The 23,081-nt window shown below is 40.5% G+C and overlaps 1 protein-coding gene across 3 annotated transcripts in view; it reads left to right on the top strand.

The window, feature by feature from the left end:
• Nucleotides 1-23,081, top strand: part of CDH2 (cadherin 2) — a 119,836-nt gene that overhangs the window by 9,884 nt on the left and 86,871 nt on the right. For all 3 annotated transcript variants that reach the window (XM_056332238.1, XM_056332239.1, XM_056332240.1), the window contains exon 2: nucleotides 1,438-1,549. In XM_056332238.1, coding sequence (XP_056188213.1) covers nucleotides 1,438-1,549 — 112 coding nt within the window. The remainder of the gene's footprint in view (nucleotides 1-1,437; nucleotides 1,550-23,081) is intronic.

A 23,081-nucleotide genomic window follows, 5' to 3' on the forward strand; every position in this document is an offset into this window, starting at 1 on the left:
ACAGGGTTTGGTATGCTGAGCTTGGCCATGTGTGTCAGTGGAGAGATTATATTTCTGCCCGATCTCCCTTCCCTGAGGAAACCGTTGTGGTCTGAGATGCTTCTGTCCCATCTCTGCTCTAATGCTCTCTTTCCCTGAGGTTACTGTGGTAAATGGGTATAATATAATCTCCTCTTCATACTTTTTTTTTTTTCTTTTTCCTGTAGGGCTTGCTTTATCGAGTGTATGCTGATGTGCTTACGTGGCCTTGAGTAGGTCTGCTTGATGGAAGCCTATCTGGGAAAGTAAAAAGGGAAATCTAAGTCTTGATCAGGTTTAGGTATGCTATAGCAGCACAGCTGCTTACGCTGTCAAAAGACCATATACTACATCTAGGCATGCACATGAATAGGCCTTTCCTTGGCTTGTAGGTGTGTTTGAGACTGTGGGAGAACTCTTGCCATTTCCTGGATGTGTCTCAGCCCAGGCTGGCGTGGGAGCCGGCCTCTCTGCCTTTTTGCAGCGTGAAAGGGTTTTTTTACCTTGTATAGTCATTTAACCAGATGTAAGGTGGGCTAATGTCTTGTGCAGCACTAAAATGAAGCAAAAACAATCCACTGAAAAGAAATCTTAGTCCTTTGCACAGAAAATTGAATTAATTTTTTTTTCAACTAGACAATGAACTGTCCTGGAAACGGGCTTAGCTGTCAGAAATATTTTCTGAACATGGAACACTACAGAACAAACAAGTTTCCAAATGCTTTATTATATTTCTTAATACAAAGACATTTATGCAATTCTTCAAGAATGTGATTTGAGGAGAAAATTTCTGAACAACTGAGAGAACAAACAGTTCTTCCCTTGTGCAAATTTAATAATATCCTTTTAACTTAACATCCCTTTGAAATAGAAGGAGATTGCATTGGAAGCATTTGGCTTTATATGGTTTCTCTTTGAATGCTAAGGCAAATATAAGTTCTGCTAAGTTACTGCAAATGTAGCATTTTATCTTGGTTTACTTGTTCTGGTGCAGCCTCACATAGAAATACTCTAAATAAAGCATTTTAAATCAGCGGTTGAAGTAATTAGTCTCAAGTAATCTGGCTATGAAAAAGTTGCCACTGGGTTTTGTGCAACATTTATTTCCAGAGGAAGGAATGTTTTTGTTCCCCCTATGATTTTCTTTCAGTCTCGATGACTGCTTTAGTGGAAATGTTCAGTTGTCAGAAGAATTGAGATTGTGTATTATTTAGATCTTACCAGACAAGTGGGATTTGTTCCTTCCATTCCAGTTATCAGAAAGATTAACCCTTTGCCCTTGCGGTCCTAATTGCAGTCGTTCAGAAACAAAGATGCTGCTTGTACAAGACAGCAGCAAAATGGAGTATGTGCCAGCTGGAATGTTTCTCTGGTGAATGATGGTTGTGAGTATTACATAAATTTTGTCTTGCATTTCAGGCACCAATAAAAGCAACCTGTGAAGATATGTCATGCAAGACCGGATTTTCTGAAGATGTTCACAGTGCAGTGGTGTCAAGGACTGTACATGGAGGACAGCCTCTTCTCAACGGTATGGTTAGAAAACATGTCTAGATATTATTTATTATTTTAATTTATTTCTTCTGGTTGTAGCCATAACTCGCTCTGGAGCATTTTTATCCTTAAACAGGGCACAAACTCTTTGCAGGACAGAACGTCAGCTGCTCTGTGATTATTCTTTGATTACTGTCATAGGACTTGGAAAATCTCTTGGCATTACGACATGCACCTCTGTTGACCATGATTTGAAAATGCTGAGCATTGTGAACCTTCCAGTGATTGTCCACGAATTCTCTTTCTCAGCACAGCATTCACGCTGATGTTTCTTATTACCACTGATGGTATGCATGCCGTCAGTCTATACTTAAAGCCTGTGTATGAATGATGAGTTGAAGAAAATTTCCCTTCTGCTTTACAACTCCTGTAGAAGTACTGCACTTACACCCAGTCCTAGCACTCATATTAATGCAGAGATAGTTCCTTTACTGCTGTTTCCTGGCAACCTGGGGAGAGACACCTATGGAAGGCAAGACAGTGGGACAGGCAGCCCTCGATGGGGTGACCACAGTATTGGGGGCTCTGTGAGGAGAGGCAGGACAGTGCCAGTGCTGTCTTGTGGACTGTGCTGCTCTCTCATCCTGGCACCTACCTGCATCTGAATGGCATGGTGCCCAGGCTGAGTACGGCCAGCTCCCCAGCTCACAGCGTGCTTGGTGAGTGCAAGCCCTTGACTCCGCCAGGGATGCACTGCAGTCAGTACATCTGCCCCCAGGACCACCAGGTTGGGAATTCGGTTCATTGCTCTTTTTATGTCTCTCTTTATTAGGGATAGAGTAGTCATCTGTAGGACAGAGACACACACACTCTGAATCTTTATTAGATTTTCCAGCTAGTTAAATTCCAGCATACAAGTTTGTGGAAGTAGAATATTTTTTTAAAATGTACATTAATTTGGCTGTTTTCTGAACTGCTAACAAAATTTATCCCTCCCCCCCCCCCCCCCCCCCCCATCTGATTTGGAAATTGTGGAACTGACTAAGAACATCAGTTTTAGGTGGTTTCAAATACATCTTAAATAAGGACTAATTTAATTTAATTTGTTGTTTCTTTCACATATAAATGTGGTTACATAGATCAAGACATTTAAATGAAAAAAATTCTAATGAGTCTGCAAAACAAATGAAGTGAAAGCTGTAGTCTTGATTTTACATGCTGTATGTAGCAGTCTCACCCTAATTATATTTTACAGACCTGTTTTGTGCTTTTTTAGAAGTGTAATAGAAACTTGAATGCAGGATGAATTGATTAGCTTTAGTGTATTTAAACATGAGTTATTAAAGCTTTTTCTGTTCAGTTTCAAGGAAGTACATTCTACCACCACAGACTCTTCTTTTATTAAAGGATAGCTTAGAAATTCATGTATTAAAGTAAACGTTCTGCCAATTGAAAAAATAATAAAGAAGAGAATTTGCCTCACTTCCCCACTAAATGGGAGTTAATAGGTGACTCTATTATAGACTCCTGCAGTAGCCTCCATTGGCATGGGGAACTCCTTTGGTAGGTGATGCACAAACCTGGAGAGAGGGGTAGAAACAAGGACAGAGCATAGCAGGTAAGTGCCTTCCAGAGGTGCTGCTTAGAAACCACCACGTGTTTGTTACTGGTTAATTATGCTGTCAGTTCATTTTAAAATGGAGATCACACCATTTTTGAGATCTGCCCTGTCTTATGAAAGTTCTCTTTGCTCTTCATTCAATCCAGACCTTTTCTGCAATTTCTCCCCGCTTATTTTTCCTCCACATCCTAGAAACCACAGTGGACTGCCCACTAATTCTCTGTTGGCATTGCTCATGCATGATAATGTCTGACCAGACTTAACTGAGTCTGAACTAGTAATATAGGATGGCAGACTGACTTTCTTGTTAATCATATTCACGCACTGCCTTTGCTTGCTTCTCAGAAGTGAGTGAAGCGTGACTATTGGTTTGTCCTTGGATGGTATTAAAACACATGGCATTTTAGGGAAGTAGGAATTGGAAAAACTGTATGAGGCATACAGTAGGTAGCACATCAGATCAGCTGGTTGAAAAATGACCTGGGGGAGTTTTTTTCCTACCACCATTTTCTCAGCTGAATTACTGCACTGGTTAATTCTTTTGAAAATTCTGACACGCTTAAAAGCATATAATTTGCTGGTTACACATAAACATACAGTCCATCATTGCATAGCTTTGACTTAAATTTAATTACACTGTCATTTTGAAATACTATTGTTGTCAAAAGCCTATTTTCTGGTTCTTAAACTGGATTTAGATGACGCTGCAAGTTAAGTATAGTTGCATGACATTCGCTTCTTAGGGATAACCATGGGCCTGATTCTGAACTCAGTAGCCTTGCCTGTCTAACTGTATAGAATCAATTAGGTTAAGACCTTTAAGATCATCGTGTCAAACCGTTAACCTAGCGCTGCAAAGTCCACCACTAAACCATGGCCCCAAGTGCCACATCTACACATCTCTTAAATACTTGCGGGGCTGGTGACTCAACCACCTCCCTGGGCAACCCGTTCCAATGCTTGACAAGCCTCTCAGTGAAGACACTTTTCCTCATATCCAATCTAAACCTCCCCTGTCACAACTTGAGGCCATTTGCTCTTGTCCTACTGCTTGCTGCTTGGGAGAAGAGACTGACATCCACCTTGTTGGAACTTCCGTTCAGGTCGTTTCAGGTAGAGAGTGATAAGGTCTCCCCTCAGCCCCCTTTTCTCAAGGCTAAACAACCCCAGTTCCCTCAGCCGCTCCTCATAATAAGACTTGTGCTCTAGACCCTTCACCAGCTTTGTTGCTTTTCTCTGGACACGCTCCAGCACCTCAATGTCTTTCCTGTAGTGAGGGGCCAAAAACTGAACCCAGCATTCGAGGTGCAGCCTCACCAGTGCTGAGCACAGGGGGACAATCGCCTCCCTTGTCTGCTGGCCCCGCTGTTTTGGATACAAGCCAGGATGCCATTGGCCCTCTTGGCCACCTGAGCACACTGCTGCCTCATACTCGCCTGGCATTTGACCAGCACCCCCAGGTCCCTTCCCACTGGTGATCTTTCCAGTCACTCTTCCCCAAGCCTGTAGCATTGCATGGGGTTTGTTGTGACCCAGGTGCAGGACCCAGTACTGCTGCTTGTTGAACCTCACACAAGTGGTCTTGAACAATCGATCAGCCTGTCTGGATCCCTCTGCAGAATCTTCCTGCCCTACAGCAGATCAACGCTCCTGGCCAACCTGGTGTCATCTGCAAACTTCCTGAGGGTGCCCTCGTCCAGGTCATTGTTAAAGATACTAAACAGGACTGGCCCCAGTACTGAGCCCTGGGGAACACCACTTGTGACTGGCTGCCAACTGGACGGATCTCTGTTCACCAGCACTCTTTGAGCTCAGTCATTCAGCCAGTTTTTAACCCAGAGAAGAGTACAGCCATCCAAGCCATGAGCAGCCGGTTTCTCCAGGAGAATGCCATGGGAAACAGTGTCAAAGGCTTTTCTAAGATCCAGGTAGACAACAGCCACAGCCTTTCTCTCGTCAACTGAGTGGGTCATGTTGTCACAGAAGGAGATCAGGTTAGTCAAGGAGGACCTGTGCTGACTGGGCCTGATCCCCTCCCTGGTTGTCCTGTACTTGCCGTGTGATGGCACTCAAGAGGATCTGCTCCATAACCTTCCCCAGTGCCGAGGTCAGAATGACAGGCTTGTAGTTGCCTGGACGCTCCTTCCGGCCCTTCTTTTACATGGGTGTCGCATTTGCTAATCTCCAGTCAACTGGCACCTCCCCGGTCAGCCAGGGCTGCTGACAGATGGTTGAGAGTCGCTCAGTGAGCACTTCTGCCAGCTGCCTCAGGACCCTTGGGTGGGTCCTGTCCGGCCCCATAGGCTTGTGTCTAAGTGGCGTAGCAGGTCACTGACCATTTCCCTTTGGATTATGAGAGCTTCATTCTTCTCCCCATCCCTGTGTTCCAGCTCAAGGGGCTGGGTACCTGAAGAACAACCAGTCCTACTGTTAAGGCCTGAGGCAAAGGCGGCATTAGATAGCTCATCCTTTTTCTTATCCTTTGTCACTATGTTTCCCCTTGCATCCATTAAATAACGGAGGTCTTCTTTAGCCCTCCTTTTGTTGCTAATGTATTTGTAGAAGCAATTTTTATTGTCTTTAGTGGCAGTAGCCAGATGAAGTTCCAGTTGGGCTTTGGCCCTTCTAATTTTCTCCCTGTATGATTTCACGTCTTCTTTGTAGGTTCTTACACTAGTATGAATCCAAAAATGAAACACGCAGCTAGGTTTTCTTTATGGTTTATAAATGAAAGCTTTAATTTTGTTGTGTTTTGTGCATTGATCCCTCACATACAGGCACTTTATGGTCCTCTCAAGTAGCTGCAGAATAATTTGAACCTCACTTGATGCTTTCTTGAGAAGTTACTTCTTAAAATACTGACCAAGAAGATGTTCACACATTTAATATCTTTTTGTTTATCTTGCACAGTGGGGACGAGCTTCTGTTAAGGTCTTTGATTTCCATTTATTTAACCAAAACCTATATAAAATTATCATACGAGTTGTTGATCTGTGGCTTTCAGTTGTTACAATAACATAGGATATCTGTTTTTAAAGTATTATTTCAATAAATTTTTACTTTGGAGTATGGGGCAGGGTTCCACCATGCACTACATGATACCATATGTTTTCTGAAGAGGTTTTGTTTTATTTCTGTATTTGGGTGATCCTTGTTTTTTAGGGGTGGTCAGACTTGGTCCTATTCCATTTAAAAAAAAAAAAAAAAGTCTTTCTAATTGATAGTGACTTTGGTCATTCATACGGCTAGGGTAGTATGTTAGTGTCTTCTAATTTCTTCTTCTGTGCATGGGGGCATGATGGGCCACTGCATGTTCAGTAGGTATCCACGTGTTCATTTCTCACTATATATGAAAAATTGGTGGAGCAGTATATTCAGAATAACATAAATCAGAAAAGAGAAATCCCCCATATTTATTAATGTGGGTTGAGGGAAAGAAGGAGAAAGATACCTAAGATACCTGTCCTTGGTTTCAGGATGAGGAAACAGAAAATCCCTTTTAGGGAAAAGATGTTGTTGGTTGGGAAGTCACAAAAAAAGTTGGAAACTACTCTTCAATGAGTCATGACTGAGCTGTGTAGGAGGTAGCCTGCAGCATATACTGTGTCCTGTTGCCTCCTTCTGTCACAGTGTCACTGGTGTCCTGTGCTCCTGTGTTCCTCTGGTATAGGCTTCACCACTCATAACTTGGAGGCTCAACAAACCTGATGTCTTAACGCTCTGGCTTGCACAAAGTCTGGCAGTTCTGATATCAAGATGCAGGAGGCTCAGGGCACTAGACACATATAATAAGCTAAAGTACTATAGTTCTAGTTTTGAATTTATTTGTAATGTTTTACATGCTGTTCCACTTGGTACCAGTCAGTTCAGTGAAATTACAGAGATGCTTACCAAGGAACTAGGTGAGCTCAGAACTGCTGCCTTAATTTCTGTAAAGGGAAGAAAAAGAAAGTAATATTTTCTGAAACAGAATTAAAAGAAACTTCATGCACCTCAAAAAAGTGTCTTACTGATAAGACAGTGGAGTTATTTGGGCCTCCGGTTCTTTTAGAATTTAATATACTTTGAAGTATTTTAGGACTTAAATGTTCCAACATTTAAAAAAAAAGAAAAAAAATGTATGCAAAGAACTCACCAGCCATCACCTAGTAGAAGTAGGTATCTCACCCAGAATTATCTGTATATAACTAAGAATGTATGACTTGTTTCTGGAAATAAAATGTGATTACTGTTTGGAGGTATATAATGTAGTACTCGGAGAAGAAGAGTTAAAAGAGTGAGTTCTGTTTAATATATTAAGTGTCCTTGCTTGTGCTGGTTTTATAATGGTTTTGTAGTTCATTCAGGAAAAAAGTACTTGTGGCAGTTTGATATGTATGTCCAGCCTGTTTATCTACTCTTCATTCTATATCCTGCAAATTTTAAGATCCAAATAATGCATTTCTGCTAAAATCATTCACCTAGGAAGGTTACTTGAATGGTTATTTGCAGAATCATATCATAAAGTTAGAGATTCTTACTCTGATCATTTATTTTAGCAGTTTCTTATCTTTCAGACTTTATTTTAGCACTGTCTGTCCTGTTACTAAATGCATGATTTTAGTTTTCTGCTAAGCAAATTCATTGTCTAGACAAGATTCTTAAATGTATCCTTCGAGTGTTGTGTAGCTATAAAATATTTCTAAACTCTTCGAGTTGCAGTGATAAAGAAAAAATATGTTTTGGTGTTGATCACTGGATAAGCGGTGATTATGGATGAGTAACAGTGCAGTTTCATGAGCCATTTAAGCTGGAGCGAGCTGACAGCATTGCCAAAAGAGGCATGCTTACGCCTTCTCCTCTCTTAGAGCCTGGTACCAAGTGCTCATGAAACCATAAAATGAAGGGGTTAGCCAATTTATCTGGGGTAAACTCTCGCTCCTACTTTACATTTTTCCTGACAGATCTTGTATGCTTAAACAGAGCCATAGTGTTCCTGCTGCCTTTTTTTCTTCCAGCAGTGAAATGCTTAGAAAATAATACTTGTTGTTTTGATGCTTTCAAACTGAGTGACAAAACTTGATTTTGGCATTCCCACTGACTTATTTTGTAGTTTACCTTGAAAATACCAGTTGGTCTGAAACAACTTGGAAATGTGTTCCTGGGAATGTGTTGCTCAGGCATTGCCTGGCCATTAAAACTAACTAACATTTCTTCATGACATCCTGGAGGTTGCATGGGTGCTGTTCTGTCCCAGGTTAAACCACTCAGCTTTTCTTGCTGCTAGTGGTGGTTTGTCATTCTACTTATAGAAATGCCCCTCATCAACTAAGAACAAAATATCTTTTAAAAAAGTCATCATGCTTAAAACTGAAGACAACAGCACACCTTTTAAGGCTTATGTCTTGCTCCTTTCTATAAACAGCACTTACAGAATTGTATTCTTACTATGGTAGCGTGCATTGGTGGCTTTGATATTTCAGTGCACATTAGCAGTACAGCCAGGGAAAGTGTTTTTAGCAGAATCATACTTTCCAACAGGGAAATTAGGCTTTTCCCACAAAAAAATTCTGGACTCCCTCCCTCCACTCGCCCCCCCAAAAAATGAAAATGGTAACCACTTTGTTTGCCGTAAGCAAAACGGCAAGTTGACAAGTTCCTTCCAGGCAGACAGCCAAAGAGTCTCAGATGGATGGGGTCTCTCTATGAGCTGCTGGCAAACTTGGGGAAAAAAATTTCAGTTCTTCCCAAACGTATTGTTTTCTGAAACTCTCATCTTGTACCATTCCCCCTTACCACCCCTCCCAACCAACACCACCAAAAAACAACAAACCAAGTCCAAACAAACCAAAAAACAACCAAACCCAAAACACCATCCTTCTAGTTATTCTTCTAAGCCTTTGTAGGAGTGAGAATTCTTTTTCTTCCAGAAGCTTCTGTTTGGAATATATTTATATTTTTTTTCCCTAGTCCTGCTTAACATTTAGTAGGTTTAGTTTTGCCCTCTTCCATGTGAAGCAGAGTAAAATTTAATGCTGTTATGTGGTGATGCTGTGCCTTGTTGATTTGATTTATTTTATGTTACAGTCGCATTCCAATTCTCAGTCTGTTGCCTTTTTAATCCTTTTCCTCTTCTCAAACAGTTTTCCTCTTTGTCCTCTTTCCATACCCCACAGCATCCTAAATTCTCCTGTGTCAGTATTGAGCTTACTATCCTGGATTGGAAGAGATTCTTCTGTTTGCTTTAAGTACACTGCACAGTGCCTGTTTTATGATGCCTGTTCTCTATTCATGTACCAAGCTCTTAATGTATTCTCAAATACTTGTCCCCTGAAAATCAGAGCTTTCTTTTGCTGAAGCAAGAGATGGCTTTTCTTGAGATGTGGTTTCCTTGCTCCCTTTCCCCCACTCCTTAGTTAAACATGGAATGTATCCTGAAGTGTACATAACATATGTTCACCTTACTGAACAGTGATAAAATATCTATTTAAATGGTGACTCCTTTTTTCTCACTCGAGTTTCTGTAAAGTTCTGTGATTGATTTGTACGAGAGAACTGATTTTACTCTTTAGTATTAAGCTACTGATTAATGTTGATATTTTCTCATTGCAAGTTTGTATGTAGAACGCTACATATATATAAACAGAGAATAAATGTAAATAATGAAATTCAGCAATGTTTTGGATGGTGCAAACGACAAACATTTCAAATGTAACTTAACTAACTCTGTTATCACTTGGTGGACCTCAAAGCTGTTATAGAATTGTAGGATTTAGATCAATTTGTATATCCAGTATCAAAGAAATTATCATTAGAGTTCTACATAAGAAGTAACAAAAAAACCACCCCTATAAACAGATACTAAACAGAGTGGTTTTCTTTTATGGAATATTTGGATTAGAGATGGAAATATATATTGTAGTTTAAAAAGTCCTAAATGCACTATTCTGTCCACTTTTTCCAGAAGAGAAACCTGACTCATCCTCATTTCCTGCAAAAGGAACACTGCTTCAATTTCCAGTGTAGACTCATATAACTACATTGTGATAAAGAGAAAAATACACTGAAAGAAAAATTCTAGGAATCCGGAATGGTTGCAGTGTTCTGGGATGTGTAAATCTCTACCTTAGTTAATTAGTCCAGCTCTGATAGTCATGTCTGTTTATGGTGTGTTTACTTGGAATGCACGGAATTAATTAGTGCTTACTCCCTTTTCCTATATTCAGCTGGTTACTTACGAGAATCTCAAATGTGTAGTGTCCGTTCTGTGTGCAGAAATAGGAATTACAAAAGCTGAATTGTCAGCTGCCCCAGTACGCTCTGGGCATAGCTCAGTGGGGGATGGCAAAGGAGATGTTTGTTTCTGCCCCTGAAGCCAGGTCTAGCTTTATACTGTTTCTAACACCATTTAGTGTAGCCTTAGCTCAGTTTTAAACTATGCCATCTGGCCTTGGTTCCCAAGGGGCCATTGTTTCTACTGGAACTGCTATAGTTAGAGCCTTCTCCAAGGCGGACCCATGCTCTAGGGGAGGCTGGGAGGAACGGTGCTTGCAAAGCTGTACAGAAAGCCTCCCCAGCAGACAAAAGTACCCTTACATATGGGAGATTTATTTAGTGGTAGGAGAAAAGTTGCTGTTGCTTGCAACAGCTGCATTTAAAAAAAACTAGCATTTCTTTATGTGGGTGGATCAGTATATGGAATACATGGAGCAAAAACTCAGGTGAGGCCATCTGTGTTAGCATAATGTGAGACGCATGGTACATATAATTATGCATTCAAATTCTCGCTTAAGACTACAATACATCTTTTGTTGACTTGTCATCTTTCTAACAATTCAGAAGAAAAATCTACTAGAGCATCCTATTGAACAGATAATAATAGGAAAATTTTTATTTTTTATTACAGAAAATATTACCATACTAAATAGATTCCAGTAGTATTTAAACACTTGTTTACATTAAATCAAATACTACTGTGTTGAGGACTTGGATGGCAATCAACAAGTCCAGCGAAGTACAGTTTAAACTGCTCTGATTTTGCTTGAATGCTATGAGGCAGATTCATTGCTTTTGGTTGAACTTGGGACATTCAACATAGGGACATTTATTTAATCTGGAAGTGATAACTTTTTGGAAGAGTTCACTTCCAAACTTTCAGGATATGTCCTAGGCATCAGCATCAGCCCTGCTGAACTGAGAATGTAGGAGGGGCAGAAGGAAGGTGCAAGGGAACAGTGTCAGATTTTGAATGGAAAGGAAAGGACTAGAGCTGATATTATCTTCTGACTAGGCTGTAGAAGGAGTAACTGGCCTCTGGTACCCTTTAAATCTTTCCAGTTTAGCACAACACACTGATGGTTTTCCGCTCCTATCCATATAAACCAGCTGGGTGATACGTCCTCCGGGGGGAAGGAGGAAAATGTTGGGGGATGAGTGGGGTGAAACTCTGGAGTGGCAAGTGGGGATGAGGCTGGGGAAAGGATGGAAGCAGGAGAATCTGGGGGGATGAAGGGTGCTGGAATGGGTAGAAGAATGAATAGAGACCCTGGTAGTTCAAGGAAGAAAAGAAAGCACAGGTTCTGTGCAATTCTAGAAAGAACAGGGAAACTCGGCATTGTTTGAAAGAAGAGTGCAGAAGCAACCTAAGGTAGGAATGAAAGTATCTTGGAGTACTTCCAGATTTCCGCACAACATCCAGTTTGAGCTAGTCATGGGCATCTGATACCCATCCTAAGGGGAATGCCAGGGACCCAGGGGTCCTCATCAAAGTGAATTAAGCGAGCAGATAGCCCTGAGAAGCTTTTCTAGGAGAAACTGCTAGGTCTAGTTAACATCAGAATGACAACAAGGTGCCCACATCTCCCATTTTTTTGCAATTTATACTTAACCTAAGAAACTTAATTATCTTGAGTATCCAGCCAAGGTCAGATGATACATAATGAAGAGTCTTTTGAAGGTGAACTGAGCATATAGCCAGGATACCGGGTTCACTAAAGAAGTACCTATAGCTGCACGTCATGGCTTGTCCACTCTTCTGGAGGCAGCGTTGGGTTTGTGTGCTCAGAGTCCATCAGTGTCTATAGAGTGGTCTCAAAACCCGCTGCTGCTTCTTGCTACAGGTGAGTTGGCACTAGTAATGTTTTTTTCATTGTTTCTTACCTGGATTATAGATGTGCAGTTTAAGTACAGGTGAAAATACCAGCCTTAAATAAGGCTAGGAGAGGATATACCAAAAATGCAACTTAATTTCCTTGAGTTCTGAATACATCACAGTGATGTGGCTGCAGGATGAATGAGATCAACAAGCTGATCTGACATAAAATTGGTGCTAGTGGTGGGCTAGTTCTCACCTGTGTCAGCTTGCTTTGTTGGTTTACTGGGACCTGCTATGGAAAAGGAGATAAGTTAATGAGAAAAGGGATCTGTTGGGGTGATGAGAGAAGAGGAGGCCATAACTAAATGAGACTCCACTGTTGAATTATCTATTAGGTTATTGTTTTATTCTGGTTTGTGTTTTCCCTCTTCTCTCTGCAGTGCAACCAGGAGCTTTCTTCCTGCTGTTTTTTTTCTTTTTTCTAGAATTGGGCAGCTGAGTATCAGCTCCCTGCCTGTCCCATGTTGCCTGCTGCATCCTGCCTGTGTCCAGGTGTAGTAGCAAATTATGCTGGCGGTTCTTGGCTGGCTTGCAGATGACAGCAAGCAGTTCCATTAACCAGCCAGCCCGGCTGTAGATAATCCTGGAGAACCAGAGCACCCAGCATTGCTCGTGGCTGCTGTCCCTCGACTTGCTGGAGCCCCTGCCTGATGGTGGATGCTCATGGTCTGGGCGCAGGAACAGCATAGTAAGATTCAGGTGAATCTCCTCCTTCTCTGAGCTGCCTGCAGAGCTTCAGGAACTGGCCCATTTTGAATTTTTCCTCTTCCCTTTTACTGTCTGCTGCATTTTGGCAGACCTGTAAGCAGTGACAGATACTGTGATCTTGTCTGCTCACCTGCAGGAGCAAGCTCTTTCTTGTGTACTGTGCTGCCTTCTAAGAATTAGGTTTTGTTTGGTTTTGAAAGTTAATGGCACATGCCTCTCAGGCTGTAGAGAAGAGGAATTATTTAAGGCCCTTTGTGAGTTCCAGTTTAACATTCTCTTAAATAGGAAAGTTACGAATCCCTAAAAGCATAATTTGTAACATAAAAGCTATCAAAATAGCAGTGCAGTCTGTTAAAGTGTTTAAAAATTTGATTCTCTGCAGTTTAAAATGTGAAATAAATGTACACTAATTGTTTTGAATTGAGATGAAGATAGTGTTTGAAGCCAGTCTTTAAAGGAATTAGTGAGTTAGCACTGCAGTTAATGGTGGAGCACTATTTTTCTGTAATGGGATCAGCAATGTTCTCTAATTAGCTTGCAAATTGATATTCAAATACAAGTAAACTGGCAATCAAATACGAGCAAAACATCTATGTAAATAGGCTTTGGTTTCTGCATTTAGTATACCTGTATCAAAATTATGTGTGGGTGGAGGGTAAGCTCTTAGCTGTTTTTCAGCATGGAGGTTTTATTAATGGTGGCTCACTGGTTACATTAGGCTAATATTTTGGCTCAAGCACATGAAAAGAGGAAAAAAAATCTATTGCACAAGCGAGCGGCTTTTAAACATTAGTAACATAATACTGTGTGAGGTTTTTCCTGTCTTTGTTTCTTTCAGGTTTTGTCAACTAGTTTTGCACATAGGATTTGATCCATAGCTGTGTCAGTGGAAATTATTCTATTGACTTTCTTGGATTTGGATCATGTTTATGTTCATTATTAAAATTACTGCTGTATGGTATAGCCATTTAATTTTCAAGCTTTGTGACAGAAACTAGCATAAAATATTTTTGGTGTTTGTGTTGTAGAGTTCTCTGTTGCATAGAGTGCAGGCTCTTAAACTTGAATTTAAATTAATGTCTGGCTTAAGTAGTTTGCAAACTTATTTTTCTACAAAGGAGAAACACAACAAAGTTGGTCCATAAGAACTGTTGTGGGGAAAGGTAAATAAAGATCATACATTTAAAAATTGAATGTCAAGGTCTTTTTAAACTCTTTATCTATAAAACATCCCTCTGCCACTGACACACTGATAACTTGCTAACTTCCTCTGTAAGCATATTGTTTGCTGACAGATGGAAGTGTGACTATATCAGTGGGTCAACCATGTGGCTTCATCACCCACACACTCCTTCCATCAGCTGTGGTGTTTTTTGTTCAGCATCTTTTATGCTAAAAGTTCTTTGGAATGTACTTCCCTAAATCAGATTCCTACCACTGTGCATTACTAAATTCAGTTATTGTTTGCACAGATTTAGCTTTCCGTGCTGGTTATCATGCAAGTTCTTCAAGAGGAAAAATGCAAACAAAATGAAAAGCCAAAAAAAAAAAACAACTTTGTGTTTAGAGTTCCTTAAAGCAGCTAGTATGCTTTTTACACCATACATAATATGTCAATGAAGTCTTTGTCTTTCCAATTCAGTATGTGCTTTTCTGTTCAAATAACTACAATTTTCCCTTTACAGTGCTTTAATGCATGTTTGTGCTTTTATAAAAAATTGATTAATTCGGTTCTCAGGGGATGGCTAATGGGGGAGTCTAGGTCCCTTGGAGGTCACAGGTTCAGATTCAGTCTGTTATCTGCATGCAGTAGCCACTAACGAATAGCTGTTTGGTTGGTTATGCAAAAAGAACCTTGGCTGGTTTGTTTTCTTCTGAAGGAGTTTATGTTGGAAGAAGTACATATTAGATAAGAGCAGAAGTACTGCTGAAATTAGTGGAAACTGGGGCAGCACATGTGGGCAGGGAGTGTTTATGTGTATGAAGGTAGCTGGAGAGGTCAGTATCACAGTGCCTTCCGGACTGTCTAGAAGAGAGAAGCAATGAAATGGAGTGAAATTTTAATTGCCTGAAGTACATTTATGCAGAGCTGAGATATATTAGGGCAGGAGTTTTAACAGCTTGGAGCAAAAAGCACATTAGCATTTCAGGTGTCAGAGGTGTTTTTGCCTACCTGTAATTGATACAGCATGTTTCCCAGAAACAAAATGAAGTATTGTATTAGAACTTAAAATATAAAACAACAAAAGAAACCACCCTCATTCTTACACTGCATGTCACTATTTGCACTTCTGACTCTGTCAAGTCTTATTTAATTAAAATCTTGTCATTATGCATGTGTGCAAATTAAATATTTAGGAATGATACATGTCATTATTTATCAAAACTGATCATTTTCTCTGCAGAGAGGTGATTTGATCAGTTGTTACAACTGCAAATGATCTGTTAGTTATTTCCTCCTGATTTTTGCAACAGTGGCTCTGTATTTCACAGATGCTGGAAAAAAACCAAACCAAAACCCAATGCAAAAAGCCAAAGTCATCACTAAACTGAAAGATTTTGCTAGTCTTCAGTGGGTTTGTTTAAAGGAGGCAAAGCCTGCAAAAGCAGAGGTGCATGTGGCTTTAGGACCCAATTTTGCAAGGGAAGTCTATGCTGTGATCCCAGCAAAGCTTCATGTGACTGCTCCGGTCTGCTGGGCAGGTCATAGCGCTGGGATGAAGCCTGGCTTAAGGTGGCCACCATCCCAAAGACACTATGTTTTGTATTTGAACTGGTATCAAACGAAAAGGGAAGTTACTGAGTCATAATAGCCTTGAGTTGTGTGCTCATCTTAAAAAACCAATAAAAGTACACAGATGCTTCTTATTTTTTGAAGCCCCTTTTATCATGCAGGACATCAATAATGGACAAAAGTAAGCTATGAACGTTTGTTTCTGTAAGTGACTATTAACTTTCACATGGTAATTTTTCTAGGGTAACCAAATAAGATCTTAGAAAAAGCTGATTTTGTTGACTGCCTGCTGTCTGCATGAAGGTGGTTGTGTGATTTCTGTTGCATGCCATAGAAGAATGCTCTGCCTGGGTCCACTTGGGGAGGAAAATGTGTTGTGTTGCTTGTCTTGCTGAGCAGCTGCACGCTGCACAAGGCCTCTCAAACAGCATGGGGCTTGGCTGGAGCCGATCGATGGATGCAGGCCCTTTTGTTTGGTAGATCAATACGCTGTAATGAACTCGGTGTTCCAGTTCCCCGGTAAGGATCACTGGGGGGGATAGGAAGATTCCTGTTTTTCTGGAATGAATCAAAATGAAAATTATGTTTGAAGATTTATTTTTTTTTTTTTCTTCTCATGTAGGGACTGAATAACTTTTCTCTAGTTTCTCCACAAACTGAAAATCCTGTAAACTGCTAGCTTATCTGTGAACTGGATGCTACATGTTTTTCACAATGACTTCTGAAAATGCCATGAAATAAATTAACTGCTTTAGTTAGAAAGAAATCTAAAAGGGTTTTGGAGTGCTTTGTTGTCTGTTTTTTTCCTGATTGTTGTTTTTGGCCTGTGTTTATTCCTCTGGGTCAGAGTTGATGTTTTTAACTTGCCAACCCTGAAAATAATGTGACTATGAGCCTAGCAAATGAGCAGAGTCTGACAAGGATTTTATGTAGTTCCCTATACATATTTTTTTAGTTGCAATACCTTCTTGTAAAGCATGGTTCTGTAGAAGGTTTAGAGGATAGATACATGGTTTGATAAGCTCTTACACAAGTGTTTTAATAACGTCTGTCAGCCACTTGTATTTATGATACAGAGAATTTTCTAGGCTATACATAGTGTCAAAATGTCACTAAAAGGTTAAAAGATGGTTTGTTTGCTTAGAGGTTTTTTTTTTTGGTTTTTTTTTTTTTTTTATTTGGTGCTAGACTTCTCAAGTCTGTGTTTGTATTACTCCTTTAGTAAGAATCTTGCTGTCTTTCATTTTAAAATTTTTGGTAGCCGTGCACTGATCTGCCACAGGATAAATTGAATTCGGAGTGTACTATGCCATAAACTAAGAGGGGAAAAAAGGTCACCTTTGTGTGATAAATGCAAACTGTGTTGATACCATTACTCATTTTATATCACATACTTCATGTTAACTTTGCTAATTTTATCAGCAACAAACAGGAAAATGTTTTATTAACAAAATGGTAATATTAGACAGATCTTTAGAACGAGCTGGACAGAGATGCCAAGAGGACAGTCAGGTCTGTCATACTCAGTAAGGGACCTCCTTAGGTCTGATATAATGATTGGGGGGTTAATACTCATTTATACACAGTCTCTTTACTGCCTTTCCAAACTCATGTGCATGCAGGTGAACATGGTATTTCTCATCTTTTAAATTGATTCTCCTGCAAAACGTTAAAAAATAAATTTTCCTCACTACAGTGAATATGAAAATTAAAGTTTAGCTTGTAAAATGATTTTGCTGCAGGCTGCAAAATTTTTAGCGGTTCCATGACTTGAGTCATCAGGTGTCCAAAGCCCTCCGAGATGGATGTTGCAGGTTCCAGGCAGTGTAGTGGCTCTAAAAAAAACCAAAGACAGTTAATTCATCTGTGATTGAAGGACTTAAAAGATGCTGTCATGTGAGGTTATTGACAACAGCCAGAAGATTAGGAGGCCAATTTAGGAGATTGATTGCCTCAAGCTCCCTCACAGTAAGAGTACAGTTTCCCCAATTTAAAGCATATAAGAATTGCAGAGCAGCAGCAGCAGCTCCCACATAGAGGAGCGTGTCTTGCTAGTGAGAGACAAACATAAAACAGATGTGCAGTAAAATAGGGTTTGCTGATACTAGTCCTACTTCTGCCTCACTTTCCCAGACCCAAATGCATTGGGAGGTTTGGTGCAGAGGCACTTGCATTGCTGTGGACGAAGTGGCTAAATGAAGGGTTGGTCTCCGGTTTTGGTACTGCAAAAGGTAGCAGGACCAAAGGGTGGTAGAGTGAGGAATGTGGGAGAGTGCTGTTTTGATGAGGGACTGAATGGTGCTACTTTCCTGATGCGAGTTGCACTTCAGCAAAAAGAGCACAGCCCAGGGCATTTTTACTGCTGATAGAGGAGATCAGGCAGATTTGCCTCTCGTGTCCAGGCCAGCGTTCTGTATTACAGTTAAAGTGATCTAAGTGTAAATTACCGTAGAGAGCAGTCGTACATCTCTTCCTAGCTGTAGCCAGAGGTCCAAATACTGCTTTTCCACTGGATGTAGTGGTCATGCAGCTTCAGTATGAATCAATGTATCAGGCTGATCAAGCAGCAGGCTTACCCCAGAGTGAAAGAGGAATGGTACTCCTTTGGGTCAGCTGGATGAATCAACTTGTCCTGCAGCTGCACTACAGCAGCTTCTGGGAGAAGAGGGACTGTGAGCTGCAAGACCATCACCTTTAGGAGCGTTTTTTGCCTAAATCATTTTAATGGTTATACTAGAAGTATATCCTAGCTGTGTCTGTAAATATCGTTCATCCTCTGCTGAGGTCTTTCTCTGACATCTTTCTCTGGCCAGCAGTATTGCTTTGCTGTGATTTTTAGATCTGCAGAACCAGAGTGGTTGATTTGAACATCTAGTATGCAAATGAGATGACCTTTTCACTGTGATTACATTTTTTTTTAATGAATGTATAAATCATGGATATTTCACCATTAACTCAAGCTCTTCTGTGAAATACAAGAATGATGTGCAGCATTTCAATCTTTCCTCCAGTCTGTCTAGTCTCTGTCCCTCCACTGTGACACTCCAGCAGTAACCCCCTAAACAAGCAGCAGTCTTTTCAGACAAGAAAAGTCGTAGGTCTTACTGCAAATCTGCAAGACAAAATGACACAAGCAAAGCTAACTACCATAGTTGTAAGCCACGTTTGTGTGCACCCCCTCTTGAACTTGTTCTATAGTTAACCTGGGGTCATGTAAAACATGACTGTCCACATGGGCTGCTCCAGGGGCTTCAGCAGCACTCTCACTCCTCACACTCTTGTGTGAAGAGCTTTGAGGGACAGCTTTGCTGGAGCTTCCTGCCTTAGCTGAGGATGCTTCTGTCTCCATGTGTCCATGCTGGCGCTCTGCTGGAGGCTGCCATCTTGCAGCAAGTTTGATCACGCAGTCTGGCTGCCAGGGCTTCACCTCTGAGGGTCGAATCTTCCTGTGAATTATCGGTAAAGATGTGCAGGTGCCCAGGCAGCAGCAGAAGAACTAGAGCAGCAAGACAAGGATGCACATGCCCTTCCGTCTGGTCTCGCTAGGCACAGTCCTCACCAGAGAGGCAAGATAGGTGGCTGGGGGTGGTAGCGTTTTTTGGAGGGGAAGACAGAAGAACCCCAGGGCTTCCCATTTGGTTATAGGGACTGTGGTCTACAGCTGTTTCCTGCAGTGAATTCCTGTGGTGGCAGAGCTTGCTGTTCTTCAGCAAAGGCTGGAAGTCTTTTTCCAGGTGTTTCTACTGTGGCAAATGGGGTTAAAAAACAGAATAATTCCCTGTGACTTGTGATAATCAGTTTCCTTAAGTTTGAGTTAAAAATGACAGGACTGTTTCAGTTTAGGCTGAAGACTGTGATTTGGTTTGAACAGCATTTTTAAAGCTTCCCATTACAAACAAACAAATACAAAAATAAAAAGCTTAAAAGGCTGCTCCTTTTTTTTTTATTATTATCTGCTCCAAAGGAAATGTGTAGATGTGGCACTTAAGGACATGGTTTAGTGGTGGGCTTGGCAGTGTTAGCTTTACAGTTGGATTCAATGATCTTAAGGGTCTTTTCCAACCTAAATGATTCTGTGATTCTACATAGCACAATCTACTTCTCCTCCTAAATTAGCGGTCAACATAAAAGTAATTCATCAAAACTGGTAGATTTACATAAGTATAAATGTGGTATAAGAAAGAAGCAAATTTGTTCCAGAGTTCCTGAGAATACTTGAAATTAAAGGCAAATCTGTCTAGTCTAAAATTAACCACAAACTTAGTAAGTTTCTGGTATTTAGTTTTTTTCTTTTTTGGAATATCTCAACTGGAAGAGGGAGATTCTGTAGAATGCTATAGATCTTAAATTCTGGAAAAGATTTGCAAGTTATTTTTAGGTATGTTAGGTGAATGTTACAGGGAATGACAGTGAGGTTAGTTTCCTATTCAGGGACAAATGGGAATAAGGATGTCTCTGGAGACTAGTAATTAGTGAGCTTTTGTGTATGATGAAGAACAGAATGTATCTGATTGCAGAGATGCGTTTCTTCAGATAAGGATTTTTTGATACCTGATTTTATTATAATCTGAACCAGTGGTCAGGAGTTTGCTTGTGTTTTCTTACGACTTAAATGTTTTCCTAATATGGGTTTTTACTTGTTGGCTGTTTGATAGTATCTTTTCTTTCCAATTAGAATACTGATGTGCAACTGCATAATCTAAACGTCCAGAGTTACATAAGCATTTCATACTGGTTTGCTTGGATTATTTTTTATATTTGCCCTTGATTTGTAACGAGCTTATTAGCTACAAGCTATCTCTATGCCCATGGGCGGATCCTGATTCTAAAAGTAAAAGCTGACAGCTGTGGCCAGAGGGGGTTTTTCAGTGCAACACAGTATGGCTTTGCCAATAATTACGGTTTCCTAAGCACCCTTTAAAGGGAGGGGGGGAGGCTTTCATTCTTGAGTCAAAAAATTAATGAAAGAGACATTTCTTTTTTATTACTTTTCCTTTACATTTGAAATAATTTCTGCTTTTATGAGAACACTGTGAAAATAAATCTGCAGTATTTAGACAGTAGTACAGAATGATTTCTTCATCTGAATTCAATGGCTGCCTGCCTTCCATGGGTGAATACTTGTCATGGTCCAAAACTTCAAAAGTAGAGGGTAATACTGGAGAAAGTAAAGCAATTTCAAGGAGTACTAGAAACTTGATAATGTTCAGGTTTTCTGGAATGCTGTACAAGGCACTGAATGTGGATATTACATTTTGAAAGAAACAATTTTGATATACTTGCATCTGTGCACCTATAAGCAGAGATCAGTAAACAGCTCATGATAGTTAACATGCACCTGAGTCTTACTGCAAGTTTTTTGGGGGAGGAAGGAGGAAAACATGAGAGAAAACAGAACTGAAAAGACAAGTCTCAATGATTTGATTGACTTCACCATGGGTTTTTCTTTTATTCCAAGTCACAAGTTGGGAAATTCACGGTGAGACAAAATACGGAAATATATATTTTCCTGCATACTTACCATTACAAATTAAGAATGATAGACAATAGTTTTGTAGGTTTTTTTTTTATTCCTGTCAAACTGCAATAGATGTGAAAACAAGGACATTTGTTTTTGTCGAATAAGTGCAATACCTCAATGGCAATTAAGTTATATAGGCTCCGCTCCCGTTAGATACATTGTTTTGGGTTTTTTTCTCATTTACATTCTTGAAGCAGCAGAAAATGGTAAAATTTCATCATTTACAGTCAGCACGGAAGTTGCATTCAAAAGTTAAATGAATTTTACTTTGCAGAAATTCATAGTTAACACTGGAGATGAATCTTGCCATCCAGTGCTGAAGAGCAGAGTATTTTGTCAGCTGATCCTAGCATAGGACCTGCAGGGAACTCTACAGGGAACTGCAGGGAGCATCACGGTGCATTTAAGTGTTGCTGTAGGGAGCAAGAGCCCACGTCCTCTTGGGTGTCATTAGAAATGCCGAAGGGCTGGAGGTGATTTGAAGGTGAAATACTTGCTGTGTTTGCTATAGGAGAAGCTGGCTGGGAGATGGCACCAGCCAAAAAGCTCTCTTCCTTTGTTCAGCCACCCTGCTCCCTCAGGAATGTTTCCTGCCTGCTGCCTTCATCTCTCCAAAAAGGAGGGCCAAGGACTGCCTTTTCTTCCCCCCCACTCCTTTGTTTTCCTTTTATTTGTCTCCCTATCTGCTTCATTACTTACTGCTTAGCCAGTAGCAATGGTAAAGCCTTGTAGGAGTGAGGAGTGCTGGAAGGCCAGATCCTGATGATGTTAGCATTTCACCAAGTCTGTAAGTGATCTTTGTAGACCACATACGCAGTGCTGGCACTACCATTTAGTTTTTCTTAGAATTGATGTAACTGTCAAGGTGTGTCTTGTTCACAACTGTATAACAAAAACCCCCACAACCTACTGTGAATATTCATATTTTTCCTCCATTACACAAATCCAGCACACATATTAGTATTGTCTGTCTTTATACTTAAATTCCTTACTACCTAAGCTTCAAAAGCAGTGGTGTTTGGTATTTGGCAACACTTTTAAAGCTGTATGACATTGACTTAGATGGTAAGCACAACTTTGGGGAACTTGGGAGGAGCAGGATTTTTAGTATGGGATGCTAAGAATGATTTTAAAAAATGCAGTGCAGCATTCATAGTTTAGAGCAGTTAGGCCTGAAAACTTCCTATTAAAAATTTTAGGAGATGCGAATGGACTGTTCAATAATGCAGTAAATATGCTGTGTACTAAAGACTTTGATTTAAAAAAACAACAAAGCCAAACAAAAAACCTCCTTGGTTTTATGTAATCTGCTGTGCAGCCTTTGCCTTTTGTCTCATGCCATTCGACAGCTCAGTATGTAATACCAGTTTTGATACCTAGTCCAGCTTGTCATCTGCCATGGTGCAGCCTCTGCTCTTAAAAGGCTATCATTGTGCGTAGAGGAGACTACCACCTGGATAAAACAGATCTAGCTCAAAGTAAGTGTAAGGCTAATTGGATGTGTGGGTTGCCTTTACTGAAATGAAACATTGTCTCCTTAAATGTTGTAATTTGTCACAGTCTTGTCATGCTGCTTGGCTTTTGGTCAGGGTAGTTTGCGTTCTGTTACAGCCTCTACCGTATTGGTTATCTACCCTTTCGACAGTGGTCCATTTGAGGTTATGGTGAATTTGATGGGCTGGTCTAGAAACTTTTCATTGTGCAGCTAGAAAGGAAAGCTCTGGGATCAGGTAGCTCTGAACTGAGACACACGTACTAGTGAAGTCTTGCTGCCCACCAACGGGTGTGATGCTAGAGGGGGAGGCATAGACAGCCCCTAGGCATGGTGGCATTTGTGTGCCGTGGGAGGGAG

The sequence above is a fragment of the Falco biarmicus genome, chromosome 3 (assembly GCF_023638135.1).
Source record: "Falco biarmicus isolate bFalBia1 chromosome 3, bFalBia1.pri, whole genome shotgun sequence".
NCBI lineage: Eukaryota > Metazoa > Chordata > Aves > Falconiformes > Falconidae > Falco > Falco biarmicus.